The sequence below is a fragment of the Protomyctophum parallelum genome (genome assembly GCF_964188405.1).
Source record: "Protomyctophum parallelum genome assembly, chromosome: 9".
NCBI lineage: Eukaryota > Metazoa > Chordata > Actinopteri > Myctophiformes > Myctophidae > Protomyctophum > Protomyctophum parallelum.
In genome coordinates this window covers 30501488-30522395 of record NC_139706.1, presented here as the reverse complement: position 1 = coordinate 30522395, position 20908 = coordinate 30501488, and the positions used below count along the sequence as shown (strand labels likewise).

The following is a 20908-nucleotide window of genomic DNA, read 5'->3' as shown; positions in this document are numbered from 1 at the left end:
ACTGGGGTCAAGGCTGACAAAAAGTACCGTTTCCGGACCCAGAATGGACACTGGACAAAAGACGGCTCCGCGAGGCAACTATCTGGACATACCCACGCGTTCGGGGAGATGTCCTGTACCACACCCCACTCTCCGCTAAGCGGGAGAGGTGTAAAATTCACAGCAGCAGACCTTCTACTGGGGTCAATGCTGACAAAAAGTACCGTTTCCGGACCCAGAATGGACACTGGACAAAGAGGCCTCCGCGAGGCAACTATCTGGACATACCCACACGTTCGGGGAGATGTCCTCTACCACACCACACTCTCCGCTAAGCGGGAGAGGTGTAAAATTCACAGCAGCAGACCTTCTACTGGGGTCAAGGCTGACAAAAAGTACCGTTTCCGGACCCAGAATGGACACTGGACAAAAGACGGCTCCGCGAGGCAACTATCTGGACATACCCACGCGTTCGGGGAGATGTCCTGTACCACACCCCACTCTCCGCTAAGCGGGAGAGGTGTAAAATTCACAGCAGCAGACCTTCTACTGTGGTCAACGCTGAAAAAAGTACCGTTTCCGGACCCAGAATGGACACTGGACAAAGAGGCCTCCGCGAGGCAACTATCTGGACATACCCACACGTTCGGGGAGATGTCCTCTACCACACCACACTCTCCGCTAAGCGGGAGAGGTGTAAAATTCACAGCAGCAGACCTTCTACTGGGGTCAATGCTGACAAAAAGTACCGTTTCCGGACCCAGAATGGACACTGGACAAAGAGGCCTCCGCGAGGCAACTATCTGGACATACCCACACGTTCGGGGAGATGTCCTCTACCACACCACACTCTCCGCTAAGCGGGAGAGGTGTAAAATTCACAGCAGCAGACCTTCTACTGGGGTCAAGGCTGACAAAAAGTACCGTTTCCGGACCCAGAATGGACACTGGACAAAAGACGGCTCCGCGAGGCAACTATCTGGACATACCCACGCGTTCGGGGAGATGTCCTGTACCACACCCCACTCTCCGCTAAGCGGGAGAGGTGTAAAATTCACAGCAGCAGACCTTCTACTGTGGTCAACGCTGAAAAAAGTACCGTTTCCGGACCCAGAATGGACACTGGACAAAGAGGCCTCCGCGAGGCAACTATCTGGACATACCCACGCGTTCGGGGAGATGTCCTCTACCACACCACACTCTCCGCTAAGCGGGAGAGGTGTAAAATTCACAGCAGCAGACCTTCTACTGGGGTCAATGCTGACAAAAAGTACCGTTTCCGGACCCAGAATGGACACTGGACAAAGAGGCCTCCGCGAGGCAACTATCTGGACATACCCACACGTTCGGGGAGATGTCCTCTACCACACCACACTCTCCGCTAAGCGGGAGAGGTGTAAAATTCACAGCAGCAGACCTTCTACTGGGGTCAAGGCTGACAAAAAGTACCGTTTCCGGACCCAGAATGGACACTGGACAAAAGACGGCTCCGCGAGGCAACTATCTGGACATACCCACGCGTTCGGGGAGATGTCCTGTACCACACCCCACTCTCCGCTAAGCGGGAGAGGTGTAAAATTCACAGCAGCAGACCTTCTACTGTGGTCAACACTGAAAAAAGTACCGTTTCCGGACCCAGAATGGACACTGGACAAAGAGGCCTCCGCGAGGCAACTATCTGGACATACCCACGCGTTCGGGGAGATGTCCTCTACCACACCACACTCTCCGCTAAGCGGGAGAGGTGTAAAATTCACAGCAGCAGACCTTCTACTGGGGTCAACGCTCAAAAAAGTGCTGTGCCTTGGGGCATTGACATGAAATCACTTTCTCTACGCAAGCTAAGTCAGGTCAAGGAGTTACCTCTAGCTTTGGAATGGGTGTCACTTGTGTGCGTTGATTGCATCTGTCTGTGCATTTATGCATTTGTTTGTCCTGACGAAACTTGATTATTTCTCGACTGTTTATTTTCTCGTATGACACGACATAGAAACTACTTGTGACTACTGTCTTTGTGTGCTGTCGAGCGGATGTTCTTTGCATCAAAGGTATAGCCTGCTGTGTCATTCGATTCATTTGTCCAGATATGCCATTTATGATCTTTAAGGATGTACAATGACGCATATGGTGGCCTGTCGAAAAATACACACATACTGGTCAAAGCATACTCATTTTGGTGGTACAGACAGGATAAATTGAACGTTTTTGGAATTTTTGTGCCAGCTCTTAACAGGAGAAGTAAGGTCTGTGGGCTGTTAATTACTTCATATGTTGATAAGCTCTTTTCCTGCTGACATGTTTCACATTGTTCAGATTGAGCAGGTAATATTTGTGCAATAGTGTCTAAGATGCCTTTTTGTGACACGTCAAGTGGCTGCACTATGAATTGTGACATGTTCTTTGTAGATGGTAAGGCCTTGTCACCACATTGAGTACAACTATACAGACTAAGACTTTTCAGGCAAAGCAGGTCATCTCCAAGGAAAGGAGACCGAAGTGTGTATTCTACAAAGCTGTTTAATATGGTGCATTCTTCTGTCCTAGAACATTTCTGAGACACTAATGACACTGATGTGTTGGCTAGATTGAATTTCTCAAGTTTCCGTCTAAATGTTGAGTCCTGCGCTGCTGCTTCTTCAAGCCGTGTGTGACATTTTTTGATAGCAGATGTCTGTTGTAGACCTTCTACTGAGGTCAACGCTCAAAAAAGTGCTGTGCCTTGGGGCATTGACAATTATTTAATTAACGAATTAAATAACCTTATTTTATTCTGAAGGCAACCGGATGTCTTAAATTAGCTAGCTCTCAGACAGGAAATTTTAAATTAGCTCATAAGACGGAGCCAAATATCTGTCTGAGAGTGGAGCCTGCCTGGCAAATTACATGGGGGGTCCTTTTTGTGGGCTTGGCCGAAAGTGGGCGTTACCAAAAGGTGGGCGTGGCCATGGCCGCCAGAAGTCTGTCAGATTTTGACAGCTTCAAATTAGTGTTAAACATAATATAACCCAATTGACTCCAGTCCTCTCTGTTTAATATATCTATAATGAAACTATATAAACTATGCATATACCATGAAGTGCTATGACTACTAGCTCTGGTCCATAGCTCTAATGCGTTTCATTTAGAGCTATGTTACTCTAAACTTCCCCGCTCGCATGAATGCAGACCAGCCTCTACTCTTTGGCGTAAATAAAAAGAACGTTTTTGCTACACATAAAAACAAAGGCGAGTTGTGTCATTAGAAAGCCTACTTTGGTAATTGGTTCTAGTTCTAGTGAACAGAAATAATAAATAAATAGACTTGGTAACCTAACTGTAGGGAGTGCAAACACATTAAAGAACCTGGGGGTATGAAAAGGCAACACAATGAGCAGAAAATAAAAATGAACCATGTAAATACAACAAATTGAGCAGAGCACTGCAGGGAGTTGAACCCCATTCCGGTAAACCAGAAGTACCACAACCAGTGCCTTGGTTTTTGTTTTGTTTTACGAGGTCCATTCGTTGAAATGTAAATGTTGCATTGCAACGGTAAAGTAATTTCACAATTGACATTGTAGGCAATAATTAATAACGGTATGGCACCAGGCCAAAGCCATGGGGATAGAGTATGTTTTGCACTCTGAGTGAGTGTGTGTGTGTGTGTGTGTCCGTCAGTTTGTTAACAGCTAATCTCCAGCACCATTAACCCGGTCGATGCCAAATTTTGCACACACACTCCCTGGATGCCAACGATGAACCTCTGTCCCAAATTTTCCAGAACGGCCTGTATAGCACCACACATTTTTGTATGCCCTCCGAGACTATGGACTATAGCCTTTCGCTTTTCCGCGATTTAACCTTTTTTCAAATCGTGAACAATGATGAAGAATCGCGCACTATAGCATGCCACTTAATGACCTTGGGGTCATCAAGGTCATTGATATTGATCAATAACCTTGAGCAGTATAAATGACCTTCAATAAGACTAGTAAATGACCTTGACCAGTATAAATGACCTTGACAAGTACAAATGACCTTGACCAGTATAAATGACCGTGACCAGTATATGACTGACCAGTATAAATTACCTTCATGAGACTAGTAAATGACCTTGACCAGTATAAATGACCTTCATAAGACTAGTAAATGATCTTCACCAGTATGAATTACCTTGACCAGTATGCGGTCCGTGACCATGGACTATAGCCTTTCGCTTTTCCTTGATTTTCACCTTTTTTTAAAATCCTCAACAATGATGAAGAATCGCACACAAAAGCGCGCCGCTCAATGACCTGAGACCATGGACCAATGAACCATGTAAATATAACACATTGAGCAGGGCACTGCAGGGAGTTGAACCCCGTTCCGGTAAACCAGAAGTCCGACACCAGTGCCTTAGTTTTTGTGTTGTTGTTCATTTACAGGTCCAGGTGTGCATACGCATGTGCGCCTGTGCGTGTGTAGGTGCATTTGTGCATGTCTGTGCACGCTTCAATGACCACTGTTGGACCCCATGGGGATCAAGGACCTCAGGGAGCCACCCATAATTCACAACGGTCACAGCGAACTCTGTTGCATCACAACTGGTGGCCAACAGTCGTAACCAACACCGCCACCGACCCACAGGAGAATACCATCGCACAGTGGTATCAGACCAACCACAATCAGCCAGCCCTCAAACCAAACCCTTCGACCTAGAAGAACTCGAAACTGCAATGGGAAAGTTGAAACCCGGAAAAGCAGCAGGGATTGATGACATACTGGCAGAAATTATACAGCACCTGGAACCTAACGCAAAGACCTGGCTCGTAGGGATGCTGAATACATGCATGGCACAGAAAACCATCCCTTCTGTCTGGAGAACGGCCAAAGTGGTTGCAATCCCTAAACCTGGCAAAGACCCATCATCCCCAAAGAGCTACCGACCCATTTCCCTCCTCTGCATCACCTACAAGAGAGGCTGCTACTCCAACGCCTCATGCCACTCATAGACACCAAACTGACTAAAGACCAAGCTGGTTTCCGTCCCGGCCGCTCCTGTGCTGGACAGAGCTCAACCTCACCCAACACATTGAGGATGGGTTTGAGGGAAAACAAATAACTGGAGCAGCAACTGGAGGGCGAAGCAAGCATGCAGGCAGCTTGTGCCTGCCTGCCTGCGTGCGTGCCTGCCTGCCTTCCTCATGTGGAAGCTGCGTAGTTGAGTTTGTGTGTGTCTTTCTTTTTCTGTCTTTCTTTCTTAGGACGAAGATCAAGGTAGACGCCGTTGGAAGGCTCAACACAAGCCGATGCCCCTAGAGATCCATCCCAAAGCTTCCCTCAGGGAGTCCAGCAAGCCAGCTAGCCAGCAAGCCCGCCCAGTCAGCCAACGCAGCCAGCCAGCTCCGCCAGTCAGCCAGTGTAGAAAGTCAGGCTGCCAAGCCAGCGCACATCAGCCCTTGCAGTCAACCATTGTAGCCATACCAGCCTTGCTCAGTCAGCTCAGCCAGGCCTCTCTCGAGGCCTGGCTCTCTGTCTGCCTGGCCCGGTCTGCCCCGCCCTGCCTTGCAGCAACAGAACCAGCCTTGCTGGCAAGCCAGCCAGCTCAGAATACGAGCTCAGCAAGCCAGCGCAGCTGGCAAGCACGCAGTTAGTCTAAACCAGTTTCAGACTGGCAGGCCAAGGCAGACAGACAGGAAGACCGAGGCGCCTAGGCAGGCAGACAGGCCAGGAAGGCAACAAAGTGCAGGCAGGGGGACTATCCGGCCTACGGCTGCGCTGCAAGGGTTGGAGCCTGGCCAGCTCCTGCTGGTCTAGACTGAGTGGCTGTGGCTGCACAGTAAGGCTGCGGTAACCTAGTCTGGGCTTGCTGCTGCACTGGCTTGCTCAGCTCGCATTCTGAGCTGGCTGGCTTTCCAGAAAGGCTGGTTCTGTTGCTGCAAGGCAGGGCAGGGCAGACCGGGCCAGGCAGACAGAGAGCCAGGCCTCAAGAGAGGACTGGCTGAGCTTACTGAGCAAGGCTGGTATGGCTGCAATGGCTGACTGCAAGGGCTGATATGCTCTGGCTTGGCAGCCTGACTTTCTACACTGGCTGACTGGCGGAGCTGACTGGCTGCGTTGGCTGACTGGGCAGGCTTGCTGGCTAGCTGGCTTGCTGTGCTCCCTGAGGGAAGCTTTGGGATGGATCTCTAGGGGCATCGGCTAGTGTTGAGCCTTCCTATGGCGTCTACCTTGATCTCCGTCCTAAGAAAGAAAGACAGAAAAAGAAAGACACACACAAACCCAACTATGCAGCTTCCACCTGAGGAACCGAGACGCAAGAAAAGAACTGAGCGTCACTTGGGATGGTCACAAACTCTCCAACCATACCCACCCCATGTATCTTGGAGTTACACTGGACAGGACACTCTTCTTCAAAAAAACACCTGGAGAACACAAAAGCCACGGTCAACACCCACAATAACATCCTGTGAAAACTAGTGAACTCCCAAGTGGGGCGCAGACCCACAAACAATCCGTGCAACTGCCATGGCCCTGTCTTTCTCTACAGCAGAGTATTCCTGCTCAAGCTGGAGCCGATCACGTCACACCAAATTGGTCGACACAGCCCTAAATGACACCTGTCGCATCATCACGGGATGGGTCAAGAAAACACCTGTCCCGTCCGTGCCTTTATGCGCTAGCCGGCACCTCCCCCCGCACATCAGACGACTGTGTAACGCTCAAGATGAATGGAAAACACAGGAGATAGACAGTGAAGTCTGGAATGAAATGATAGAGAACACCTCACACACACAGTTTCCTTTCGTGGCTGTTTACATTCGAGGGTCGCCGGTCCTCTCAAACGGAACAGTTTAACGTCATGCCCAGGACGAAAAGATATAGAGAACACCATAATGACAAATGACAAATAACAGCAGGAAGGCATGGGCCACAATCCACCGTCTTGGCAAAGACCACACCACCCATAATTCACAACGGTCACAGCAAATTCTGTTGCATCACAACTAGTGTAGGTATTGGATGGAGCCCGCACACCACAGGTATAAGAAAGACGTGATGCAGAGGAGGGAAATGGGTCGGTAGCTCTTCGGGGATAATGGGTCTTTGCCAGGTTTAGGGATTGCAACCACTTTGGCCTTTTTCCAGACAGAAGGGGTGGTTTTCTGTGCTGTGCATGTGTTCAGCATCCCCACAAGCCAGGGCCTTGAGTTAGGTCCCAGGTGCTGTATCATTTCTGCCAGTAGGTCATCAATCCCTGCTGCTTTTCCGGGTTTCAACTTTCCCATTGCAGTTTCAAGTTCTTCTAGGTCGAAGGGTTTGGTTTGAGTGATGGCTGATTATGGTTGGTCTGATACCACTGTGCGATGGTATTCTATGTGGGTCGGTGGCGGTGTTGGTTACAACTGTTGGCCACCAGTTGTGACCAAGACCGCCACCAACCCACAGGAGAATACCATCGCACAGTGGTATCAGACCAACCACAATCAGCCAGCCTTCAAACCAAACCCTTCGACCTAGAAGAACGTGAAACTGCAATGGGAAAGTTGAAACCCGGAAAAGCAGCAGGGATTGATGACCTACTAGCAGAAATGATACAGCACCTGGGACCTAACGGAAAGACCTGGCTTGTGGGGATGCTGAACACATGCATAGCACAGAAAACCATCCCTTCTGTCTGGAAAAAGGCCAAAGTGGTTGCAATCCCTAAACCTGGCAAAGACCCATTATCCCCAAAGAGCTACCGACCCATTTCCCTCCTCTGCATCACCTACAAGCCTATCCCGTCACACCAAATTGGTCGACACAGCCCTAAATGACACCTGTGGCATCATCATAGGATGCATCAAGACAACACCTGACCCTGTCCCAACACCTGTTTACATTCGAGGGTCGCCGGTCCTCTCGAACGGAACAGTTTAACGTCATGCCCAGGACGAAAAGATATAGAGAACACCAACATGACAAATAACAGCAGGAAGGCATGGGCCACAATCCACCGTCTTGGCAAAGACCACACCACCCATAATTCACAACGGTCACAGCAAACTCTATTGCATCACAACTGGTGTAGTTATTGGATGGAGCCCGCACACCACCAAAAAAAAAGAAAAACAACATACTATAGTATGCCCTCCGTGACCATGGACTTTAGCCTTTCGCTTTTCTGCAATTTAACCTTTTTTCAAATCCTCAACAATGATGAAGAATCGCGCACTATAGCGTGCCACTTAATGACCTTGACCAATATCAATGACCTTGAGCAGTATAAATTACCTTCAATAAGACTAGTAAATGACCTTGACCAGTATAAATGACCTTCACAAGTACAAATGACCTTGACCAGTATAAATGACCTTCACCAGTAGAAATGACCGTGACCAGTATATGACTGTGACCAGTATAAATTACCTTCATGAGACTAGTAATTGACCTTGACCAGTATAAATGACCTTTAGAAGACTAGTAAATGATCTTCACCAGTATAAATGACCTTTAGAAGACTAGTAAATGATCTTGACCAGTATGCGGTCCGTGACCATGGACTATAGCCTTTTGCTTTTCCTTGATTTTCACCTTTAAAAAATCCTCAACAATGATGAAGAATCGCACACTATAGCGCGCCGCTCAATGACCTGAGACCATGGACCAATGAATGAAATACAACACATTGAGCAGGGCACTGCAGGGAGTTGAACCCCGTTCCGGTAAACCAGAAGTGCGACACCAGTGCCTTAGTTTTTGTGTTGTTGTTCATTTAAAGGTCCAGGTGTGCATACGCATGTGCCCCTGTGTGTGTAGGTGCATGTGTGCATGTGTGTGCACGCTTCAATGACCACTGTTGGACCCAATGGCGATCAAGGACCTCAGGGAGCCACCCATAATTCACAACAGTCACAGCGAACTCTGTTGCATCACAACTGGTGGCCAGCAGTCGTTACCAACACCGCCACGACCCACAGGAGAATACCATCGCACAGTGGTATCAGACCAACCACAATCAGCCAGCCCTCAAACCAAACCCTTCGACCTAGAAGAACTCAAAACTGCAATGGGAAAGTTGAAACCCGGAAAAGCAGCAGGGATTGATGACATACTGGCAGAAATTATACAGCACCTGGAACCTAACGCAAAGACCTGGCTCGTGGGGATGCTGAACACATGCATGGCACAGAAAACCATCCCTTCTGTCTGGAGAAAAGCCAAAGTGGTTGCAATCCCCAAACCTGGCAAAGACCCATCATCCTCAAAGAGCTACCGACCCATTTCCCTCCTCTGCATCACCTACAAGAGAGGCTGCTACTCCAACGCCTCATACCACTCATAGACACCAAGCTGACTAAAGACCAAGCTGGTTTCCGTCCCGTCCTGTGCTGGACAGAGCTCAACCTCACCCAACACATTGAGGATGGGTTTGAGGGAAAACAAATAACTGGAGCAGCAACTGGAGGGCGAAGCAAGCACGCAGGCAGCTTGTGCCTGCCTGCGTGCCTGCCTGCCTTCCTCATGTGGAAGCTGCATAGTTGAGTTTGTGTGTGTGTTTCTTTTTCTGTCTTTCTTTCTTAGGACGAAGATCAAGGTAGACGCCGTTGGAAGGCTCAACACAAGCCGATGCCCCTAGAGATCCATCCCAAAGCTTCCCTCAGGGAGTCCAGCAAGCCAGCTAGCCAGCAAGCCCGCCCAGTCAGCCAACGCAGCCAGCCAGCTCCGCCAGTCAGCCAGTGTAGAAAGTCAGGCTGCCAAGCCAGCGCACATCAGCCCTTGCAGTCAACCATTGTAGCCATACCAGCCTTGCTCAGTCAGCTCAGCCAGGCCTCTCTCGAGGCCTGGCTCTCTGTCTGCCGGGCCCGGTCTGCCCCGCCCTGCCTTGCAGCAACAGAACCAGCCTTGCTGGCAAGCCAGCCAGCTCAGAATACGAGCTCAGCAAGCCAGCGCAGCTGGCAAGCACGCAGTTAGTCTAAACCAGTTTCAGACTGGCAGGCCAAGGCAGACAGACAGGAAGACCGAGGCGCCTAGGCAGGCAGACAGGCCAGGAAGGCAACAAAGTGCAGGCAGGGGGACTGTCCGGCCTAAGGCTGCGCTGCAAGGGTTGGAGCCTGGCCAGCTCCTGCTGGTCTAGACTGAGTGGCTGTGGCTGCACAGTAAGGCTGCGGTAACCTAGTCTGGGCTTGCTGCTGCACTGGCTTGCTCAGCTCGCATTCTGAGCTGGCTGGCTTTCCAGAAAGGCTGGTTCTGTTGCTGCAAGGCAGGGCAGGGCAGACCGGGCCAGGCAGACAGAGAGCCAGGCCTCAAGAGAGGCCTGGCTGAGCTGACTGAGCAAGGCTGGTATGGCTGCAATGGCTGACTGCAAGGGCTGATATGCTCTGGCTTGGCAGCCTGACTTTCTACACTGGCTGACTGGCGGAGCTGACTGGCTGCGTTGGCTGACTGGGCAGGCTTGCTGGCTAGCTGGCTTGCTGTGCTCCCTGAGGGAAGCTTTGGGATGGATCTCTAGGGGCATCGGCTAGTGTTGAGCCTTCCTATGGCGTCTACCTTGATCTCCGTCCTAAGAAAGAAAGACAGAAAAAGAAAGACACACAAACCCAACTATGCAGCTTCCACCTGAGGAACCGAGACGCGAGAAAAGAACTGAGCGTCACTTGGGATGGTCACAAACTCTCCAACCATAACCACCCCATGTATCTTGGAGTTACACTGGACAGGACACTCTTCTTCAAAAAAACACCTGGAGAACACAAAAGCCACGGTCAACACCCACAATAACATCCTGTGAAAACTAGTGAACTCCCAAGTGGGGCGCAGACCCACAAACAATCCGTGCAACTGCCATGGCCCTGTCTTTCTCTACAGCAGAGTATGCCTGCTCAAGCTGGAGCCGATCACGTCACACCAAATTGGTCGACACAGCCCTAAATGACACCTGTCGCATCATCACGGGATGGGTCAAGACAACACCTGTCCCGTCCGTGCCTTTATGCGCTAGCCGGCACCTCCCCCCGCACATCAGACGACTGTGTAACGCTCAAGATGAATGGAAAACACAGGAGATAGACAGTGAAGTCTCACCCCTTACAAGTCTGGAATGAAATGATAGAGAACACCTCACACACACAGTTTCCTTTCGTGGCCGTTTACATTCGAGGGTCGCCGGTCCTCTCGAACGGAACAGTTTAACGTCATGCCCAGGACGAAAAGATATAGAGAACACCATAATGACAAATAACAGCAGGAAGGCATGGGCCACAATCCACCGTCTTGGCAAAGACCACACCACCCATAATTCACAACGGTCACAGCAAACTCTGTTGCATCACAACTGGTGTAGGTATTGGATGGAGCCCGCACACCACAGGTATAAGAAAGACGTGATGCAGAGGAGGGAAATGGGTCGGTAGCTCTTCGGGGATAATGGGTCTTTGCCAGGTTTAGGGATTGCAACTACTCCAGCCTTTTTCCAAACAGAAGGGATGGTTTTCTGTGCTATGCATGTGTTCAGCATCCCCACAAGCCAGGTCCTTGCGATAGGTCCCAGGTGCTGTATCATTTCTGCCAGTATGCCATCAATCCCTGCTGCTTTTCCGGGTTTCAACTTTCCCATTGCAGTTTCACGTTCTTCTAAGTCGAAGGGTTTGGTTTGAGGGCTGGCTGATTGTGGTTGGTCTGATACCACTGTGCGATGGTATTCTATGTGGGTCGGTGGCGGTGTTGGTTACAACTGTTGGCCACCAGTTGTGACCAAGACCGCCACCGACCCACAGGAGAATACCATCGCACAGTGGTATCAGACCAACCACAATCAGCCAGCCCTCAAACCAAACCCTTCGACCTAGAAGAACTTGAAACTGCAATGGGAAAGTTGAAACCCGGAAAAGCAGCAGGGATTGATGACCTACTGGCAGAAATGTTACAGCACCTGGGACCCAACGCAAAGACCTGGCTTGTGGGGATGCTGAACACATGCATAGCACAGAAAACCATCCCTTCTGTCTGGGAAAAGGCCAAAGTGGTTGCAATCCCTAAACCTGGCAAAGACCCATTATCCACAAAGAGCTACCGACCCATTTCCCTCTGCATCACCTACAAGGCTATATGAGAAGCTGCTACTCCAACGCCTTGTTGCCACTCATAGATACCAAGCTGACTAAAGACCAAGCTGGTTTCCGTCCCAGCCGCTCCTGTGCTGGACAGAGCTCAACCTCACCCAACACATTGAGGATGGGTTTGAGGGGAAACAAATAACTGGAGCAGCATTCAGAGATCTCTCTGCTGCCTACGACACTGTCCAACACCGCACAATGGTCAGGAAAAGCCTCCTCAACAACAGGCGCTTCTATGTCCAGTTAAATGACCAGAGGAGTAAATGGAAAGCCCAAAAGAACGGCCTCCAACAAGGTAGCGTGCTCGCCCCCCTCCTTTTCAATATCTACACAAACGACCAGCCACTACCCAATGCCTAATGCCAGCGTTTCATCTACGCCGACAACCTCTGCATTACGACCCAACAAGCAGACTTCCAGAAGATTGAGTCTGTCCTTGAAAGTGCCCTCCAAGAAATGTCAAGCTACTACAATACAACCACCTGAAACCCAACCTATAGAGAACACCTCACACACACATAATTTCCTTTCGTGGCCGTTTACATTCGAGGGTCGCTGGTCCTCTCGAACGGAACAGTTTAACGTCATGCCCAGGACGAAAAGATATAGAGAACACCAACATGTCAAATAACAGCAGGAAGGCATGGGCCACAATCCACCGTCTTGGCAAAAACCACACCACCCATAATTCACAACGGTCACAGCAAACTCTGTTGCATCACAACTGGTGTAGGTATTGGATGGAGCCCGCACACCACAGGTATAAGAAAGACGTTCTTTGTTGAAATACTGACAGCATTTCGATCCATTTGATCTTCATCAGGTCATGTGTACACAAAACATACACTTTTATACTAAGGGAGTGCCCCCATTAAACAATCAAAATACCACATTTTGGTGCCCCTCCCATCACTGCAGGTGTGACACGTCAACCCTGAGTGAGTAGGTGGGGACCCAGACATATTGATGTAAATATAGTCTGTTCAGAAATTGTAGTGCCTCTCATAGAGCTTGTAGGTGATGCAGAGGAGGGAAATGGGTCGGTAGCTCTTCGGGGATAATGGGTCTTTGCCAGGTTTAGGGATTGCAACTACTCCAGCCTTTTTCCAAACAGAAGGGATGGTTTTCTGTGCTATGCATGTGTTCAGCATCCCCACAAGCCAGGTCCTTGCGATAGGTCCCAGGTGCTGTATCATTTCTGCCAGTATGCCATCAATCCCTGCTGCTTTTCCGGGTTTCAACTTTCCCATTGCAGTTTCACGTTCTTCTAAGTCGAAGGGTTTGGTTTGAGGGCTGGCTGATTGTGGTTGGTCTGATACCACTGTGCGATGGTATTCTATGTGGGTCGGTGGCGGTGTTGGTTACAACTGTTGGCCACCAGTTGTGACCAAGACCGCCACCGACCCACAGGAGAATACCATCGCACAGTGGTATCAGACCAACCACAATCAGCCAGCCCTCAAACCAAACCCTTCGACCTAGAAGAACTTGAAACTGCAATGGGAAAGTTGAAACCCGGAAAAGCAGCAGGGATTGATGACCTACTGGCAGAAATGTTACAGCACCTGGGACCCAACGCAAAGACCTGGCTTGTGGGGATGCTGAACACATGCATAGCACAGAAAACCATCCCTTCTGTCTGGGAAAAGGCCAACGTGGTTGCAATCCCTAAACCTGGCATAGACCCATTATCCACAAAGAGCTACCGACCCATTTCCCTCTGCATCACCTACAAGGCTATATGAGAAGCTGCTACTCCAACGCCTTGTTGCCACTCATAGATACCAAGCTGACTAAAGACCAAGCTGGTTTCCGTCCCAGCCGCTCCTGTGCTGGACAGAGCTCAACCTCACCCAACACATTGAGGATGGGTTTGAGGGGAAACAAATAACTGGAGCAGCATTCAGAGATCTCTCTGCTGCCTACGACACTGTCCAACACCGCACAATGGTCAGGAAAAGCCTCCTCAACAACAGGCGCTTCTATGTTCAGTTAAATGACCAGAGGAGTAAATGGAAAGCCGAAAAGAACGGCCTCCCACAAGGTAGCGCGCTCGCCCCCCTCCTTTTCAATATCTAAACAAACGACCAGCCACTTGAAACCCAACCCATCAAAAACCCAACTATGCAGCTTCCACCTGAGGAACCGAGACGCAAAAAAAGAACTGAGCATCACAAACTCTCAAACCATACCCACCCCATGTAACTTGGAGTTACACTGGACAGTTTAACGTCATGCCCAGGACGAAAAGTTATAGAGAACACCAACATGACAAACCCTACACTTAAACCCTCTATATTTAATAAAAAACAATTCTGGACAGGAATCCTGTATTGCAGGGGTGCCCAAAAGGTACATCGTGATCTACCAGTAATCACAAAGGCTGTGCAGGTAGACCATATGGCATGCCCCTGTATATAATCTATCACTTGAATTAAGGTGACTTGACACCAGCTCAAATGTTGCACACAAACATCAGTAGCAAAAGTACAAAGTTATTGTGACAGTAATAATTGCTATAGTGTGTGTTCAGTAACAGGAATATTCCTGTCTCTCCAGCTCTTTAATAAATAGAAAAGGGTTTAATCAGGAGTTGTAGTAGCCACAGGATAATCTAAGCGGTGGATATTGCTCTTGTCTTCATGTCTTTATGTATGTAAATTGTCTTGTTGTTTGTGTCAAATGCGTGTATATGTGTTCTGCATATACTTGGCTGCTGTGTTGCAAGATAATGGGAGTTACTGATACTATGGGAGTGAATGGGAGTGAAAGGGAGGTACTGTTACTATGGGACTGATACTATGGGAGTGCATGGGAGTGGATGGGAGTGAATGGGAGGTATTGTTACTATGGGACTGATACTATTTGAGTGAATGGGAGTGAATGGGAGGTACTGTTACTATGGGACTGATACGATGAGAGTGAATGGGACTGAATGGGGTGTACTGTTACTATGTGACTGAATGGGAGTGAATAAAAGTGAATAGGAGTGAATGGGACTGAATGAGAGGTACCGTTACTATGGGACTGTGTTTAACAAAAAACTGGAGAGACCGGGAGACCTCTGTTACTGAACAAACACTATAGCAATGATTTTGTCACAATATAGAGCTATTTAACACTGTTACTGAACACACACTATAGCAATGATTACTGTCACACTATAGAGCTATTTAACACTGTTACTGAACACACACTATAGCAATGATTACTGTCACACTATAGAGCTATTTAACACTGTTACTGAACACACACTATAGCAATGATTACTGTCACACTATAGAGCTATTTAACACTGTTACTGAACACACACTATAGCAATGATTACTGTCACACTATAGAGCTATTTAACACTGTTACTGAACACACACTATAGCAATGATTACTGTCACACTATAGAGCTATTTAACACTGTTACTGAACACACACTCTATAGCAATGATTACTGTCACAATACAGAGCAATTTAATTTAGGTAACCAAATTGACCCCAATAGTAGATCTTTACACTCTCAATAGTTCAATTGTTGTTAAGCATCTGCTTAATTTCCAAAAAACTACACAATTAGAGAATGTAGAAGATTGCTACTTTTGATCCTTGGATTTTATAATGCTGATTGTAGCATAGCGATAGTGGTTAGTGACTCAGCTTTGTTAACATGAGTGCCCGGGATCGTTTCCCACCAATTTCAAAGAATGTTTGTTGCTTCGTGCCAATTTTCACAGAATGTTTGTCCTTTTACCTACCAGACAATACTCTTCTCACCTCTAGTCGATTATTTATTCAGCGTTTGAGCCACGGACCAACATTTGAGGCCATCTAGTCTCTCAGACCCATTTGAGCCACTGACCACCATTGTGAGAGTCTATTAATGTGAAATGGTGGTCCGTGGCTCAAACATGTTATCACTTTTGAAGTTACTTGTTGTGTTTAGATATGTAAATACTACTCTTTAAAGCCGTGTTTCGGTAGTCGAGTGGGTACTGTCGACGGTTAGTAAACATTGAGGCCGGGCATAGTTGTTTATAAACCTTCGACACTAACCATTCGGCTACTGAAACACTGTTTTACAGTTTCGTACAAACATCATATATAAACATCATAACAAGTAACTTCAAGTGATAGACGTTTGAACACACAAACAACAACAGCGTTAAGTATTAAATAACATTTATCACTTACTTGCTCCGAAGACCGATGGTGACGTGGCACTTCCAAACAAACACTGACCAAACCTACCTCCACGCGTCTCTTCCGTATTTGAGGGCGGCGGCACTTCCTTCCGGTGTGAGGCCACGCCCGCGAGATTTAACCGTGAATCTATTGTAGTCATATTGTAGTCATATTGCCCCTACGTTACATCCGGGTCCCTTGGTCCCATCCGCTTCTAATGCAAAATAGCTACATATGAACGCGTGAATTTTTTTTTTTTTTTTTACAATAACGTTATTTGTCAGAAAGGAAGCCATTGAGGGTTAAAATGGGTCTTAATGCTTCCAACTCATATAACTGTCACCAACAACACTTTTAATGATAATACATGAAGCAGACAGCCCTGTGATGAAACCTTTAGCATTACACTGTGGTTAATACGTTTTTATTCACAATGGAATGTTATTGTACTCTTAATATATCATGGTGTAGCACAGCACAGTAGATTCATATTTCAATCGATCTGGGATGTTAAAATTGTGCAAAACTCTGTTCAATGAATGGCCTCTTCTGCTACATTAAAATTACTAAACATTAAACGTTACTTATACCTGTTATTGAGACTCCTATAGAGCATGTTGACATGGATAGCTTGGTTAGTAGTATCTCTGTTAGTTAATGCAGTTTGATTGATTCAATTAATAGCCTATTTTATTAGACAAAAATGTAGAACAGTAGTGTCATAGAGTGGAAAATGCCATTTGGTTTAATGTCACAGAATGCAGTGCCACGTAGAGCAGCATGATAAATGGTTAACTTTATAGTGTGTTCAAAAATGGCAGATCTGCAAGTTCAGTGTCTTGAATGAGATGTGCTGTGAGTTTGCATATCTGCTATTGTCCAGCTGCTCCAGCATAGGACCGTTGCACAGTGAAGTATAGACAAGGCTTTAGGATTTATAAGTCGTTTTTAGAATATAATAGAATATTCACTCCAGTGAATAGCATTTATCCATTTAGATAACTTTTTGATGTTATTTAATTACTTATTTTTACACAGAAACATAATGTGTGTCTTTACAATAACTGTAATGTAATAATAATACTAATAATGTAATGTAATAATTATTAATTAAATAACCTTATTTTATTCTGAAGGCAACCGGATGTCTTAAATTAGCTAGCTCTCAGACAGGAAGTTCTAAATTAGCTCAAAAGACGGAGCCCTCTATGCTGCTCTACCTTGTTCTTCTTCTTCTTCTTCTTTCAGGTTTTATGGCGGTTGGCAAACCTTTCAAGGTGCATTACCGCCACCAGCTGGACTGTGTAGTTCTAGGGATTACGCAGCAAACCAATAAAATAAATCAAAACTCCTATATTCTATTCACCAAGTGGGTATTTCTTATGTTCTTTGATTGATTGATTGAAATATTTATTAACAGTTTGCAGAATTTACAGTACATTTCAAGCACAAACTCAATACAAAGACTGTTAACTGTGAGTGGACGACCGTCACGACCCAATTAAGCATTACACTTGTTTACAACAGGGTCCACATTGTTCAATTCATCAAAACATTTAGAGACATACAAATAGACATTTCTATGTAGCTAAAGAACAGAACAGGAATTCATCATATAGGAAGCAAAAAGGGAAAAGATACATATACAGTGAGGGGAAAGGGGGGGGGGGGTGGGGTGGGGGGGATTCAGATCTTACAGAGGCCAGTTTCGAATTGCAGCCATCCGTAGGTGCCCTTTGAGAGCGGTTTTGAAGGAGTCAAGGGATTCACATGTCTTAATGACTGTTGGTAGGGCGTTCCACATTTTGGTGGCATAGGAGCGAAAAGAATTTAGTCCCTTGTTTGTGCCGAATCTGGGTTGTACATGGTTTGTTGCACTCCCTCTGGTGTTGTGGGTGTGGACTTCGTTTACATTAAGGAAGTATTTAGACAGGTACATGGGTATCTTGGTGGTGTAACGAATCTTGTGGACCAGACCCATTGCAAGATGCTGTACTCTGTCGTTGACCCTAAGCCATCCCAGCCTGTCAAAGTGGGCAGGGGTGAGGTGGGTTCGGGGGGTGAGGCCAAGTAGGAGCCTGACCAGTTTGTTTTGGGAGGTCTGGAGCCTTGTTTTAAGGGCCTTTGAGGTGCTGTGGTACCAAGAGGTGGATGCATAGTCAAAGAAACCTTGTACGAGGGCTCCTGTTAAGGTCTTCAAGGTGTTTTTGCTGACCAGTGAGGAGATCCTGTAAAGGAATCTTGTTCTTTGATTGACTTTTTTGATTACGTTGGTGGCCATTTTATCACCGGAAAGATTGGCCTCCAGGATGGAACCTAGGTAGGTAATTTGATCTTTTCGTGTGATAATATTGTCACCCACTCTAACCAAGAAGCCATCTGCCTTGCTGAGATTACTATTTGATCCGAAGAGAATGGATTCAGTTTTTCCCAGGTGTAAGGATAGTTTGTTATCAGCGAGCCAGGTGCAGATTCTACCGAGTTCAGAGCTGAGGGTCTTTTCAACCTGCAGTTTGTTCCTGTCCGAGACCAGCAGTGCTGAGTCATCTGCGAACAGGAACAAGTTGCAGTCACAGGCTGATGTCATGTCATTAACATATATTAGGAACAGTAAAGGCCCTAGTATGCTTCCTTGTGGGACGCCACAGCTCACTGGGAGGGGAGGGGACAGTGTTCCGTTCACCTCCATCTGTTCTCTCCCCTCCAGGTAGGATTGCATCCAGCTCACTGATGTGCTTAATAATGTAGTGGTAGACTCTGCCTGCTTCTTTTCCTAGGAGACCTGATACTGTAAGATGTTTAACCTTTTTCAACCGGCGATGCAACTGATTTCTCTCACTACTGTACTTCCTACAGTGTAGAAGTACTGTTTCTTGTTCCTCTCTTCCGCACTCTGTACATCTTCCTGTCGGGTGCTTCCCTATTATATGTAGCGTGCTGTTAAGACCTGAGTGTCCAATTCTCATGCGAGTAATAATGATACTCTCCTCCCTCCTGCTCCAGCCTACCACCCTCTCAGTACCAACCTGCCTCTGAATGTTATAGACTATAGAGGTGTCTTCCAACCTCCCCTTCATCCCAATACTCCTGCCACACTGCCTGTGAATATTTCCTGATCATTGGTTTGACTTCACTCTTGCTTATAGTCACGATTGCTTGGCCAAAATGTCTACTCGCTCATTCCCTTCCACTCCGGAATGAGCTGGAACCCACAAGAACTGTGTTACTATTCCTCTGTTTCCTATTCTATATAAGCTCATATGTGCCTCACTAAGGAGGTCCATTCTGCATGCAGATCTGCCTGACTTGATGCTTTCCAGTGCAGAGAAGCTATCAGACGCAATAACATGCTCTACCTTGTTGTAACTGGGATCTTAATTCCATTGGCGGACACGGAAACGATGTGTGTGTGTGTGTGTGTGTGTGTGTGTGTGTGTGTGTGTGTGTGTGTGTGTGTGTGTGTGTGTGTGTGTGTGTGTGCGCGCGCGCGCGCGCGCATACCGAATACAGAGTAGGCGGGCTCTGGACCGGATCAGAGCCTTTGAGTAGTAAATAGAAACCCGGCTTGGAAAGGCTGCCGACGCGAGGTTGTGACGTCCTCACACTGCTGGGGCGGGCGGGAGTTTCCTCCTCTGGTTTCCTTCTTCCTGCGCGTGTACTGTGTGTGTCAAATCAAGTGTTGTTGTTTTTTTCTTTGGTGTGTAGTGTGTGGAACACACAGTTAATGTCAGTAGCGGTTGACCAACATCAACACTTTAACGCAAACACATCAACAGAGGTACTGTCAGTGCTACAGAAACACGTTATTATCGCTAGAAAGCAGTCGTTTTTGTTCTGTCACTGCGCATGTCGTGTGTATTTCAACCAAGTTGCCCTGCTAATTAGTTCTAGCTCATTTCGGGACCCTCCACCTTTTCTGAATTTTGGCTACCTCCGTCCAAAATTCAGAAAAGGTAACCGAGGGTCCCGAAAGGGGCTAGTGTTTCTTGTTCCTGACCTGGACGTTAGCTTCACAAGGCTAAGATACGTAATGCTAAGTGTATTATTCTAGTAAATTGTCATTTGAAATATTTTACTTTATGCACGACATAATAATGAAATATAATGTTCCCTTAGTCTGAATTAGGACATTATAATGTGGGACCAGCTAATGTAAAGCATTAGTAGACAAAGTAGACAAAGTGGCAGACTGGCCACATCTTGTGGATGGAAGGTTCATCTCCTTAGTCTTACACAACAATGAGCCTGGCTATTCATGAACTCCTGATCTGCTGCAGGGGTTTAGAGAATGATAAAGCTACAGAGAGAAAGGTAATTGCAGCCCATTATAAATAATAATAGCATAGATAAAACGACTTTTGTTTACCACACAAAGCTATCATGTCTGTCCATGTATACTACAACATTTTGGCACAAGTGACGTTGCTGTCTCTTCCTATCAGAAAGAGGCTGAACGCTTCATGCAGCTCCTCAGAAAACCAGAGATTGTGCAGGAGTTGGATCGTATCTCAGGAGCCAAAGCTGCCCAAGGCTCCAAGCAACTCTCGTGGGATGCTGTGTTTAGGTAATTAGACTCCCTTTTGCATATTATGCAGAAAGGGGGGGGGGGGGGGGGGGTCACATGTTCGCAGTCTGTTTAATGCAACATAGCTTCACATGAATAATAAATTATTGAATATTGAATCTTGAATCATGTA

General features: G+C 47.1%; 2 protein-coding genes across 2 annotated transcripts in view; one reads left to right on the top strand and one right to left on the bottom strand.

Annotated features, from left to right (window-relative positions):
• npat (nuclear protein, ataxia-telangiectasia locus) overlaps positions 1-20908 on the bottom strand; it is a 231620-nt gene that overhangs the window by 16182 nt on the left and 194530 nt on the right. The window lies entirely within an intron of this gene.
• The window catches only part of atm (ATM serine/threonine kinase), a 44499-nt gene continuing 43450 nt past the window's right edge, over positions 19860-20908 (top strand). Inside the window, 3 exon segments of the mRNA XM_083773965.1 lie at positions 19860-19994; positions 20394-20522; positions 20654-20775. Coding sequence (XP_083630091.1) covers positions 20451-20522; positions 20654-20775 — 194 coding nt within the window. The 5' untranslated portion in view covers positions 19860-19994; positions 20394-20450.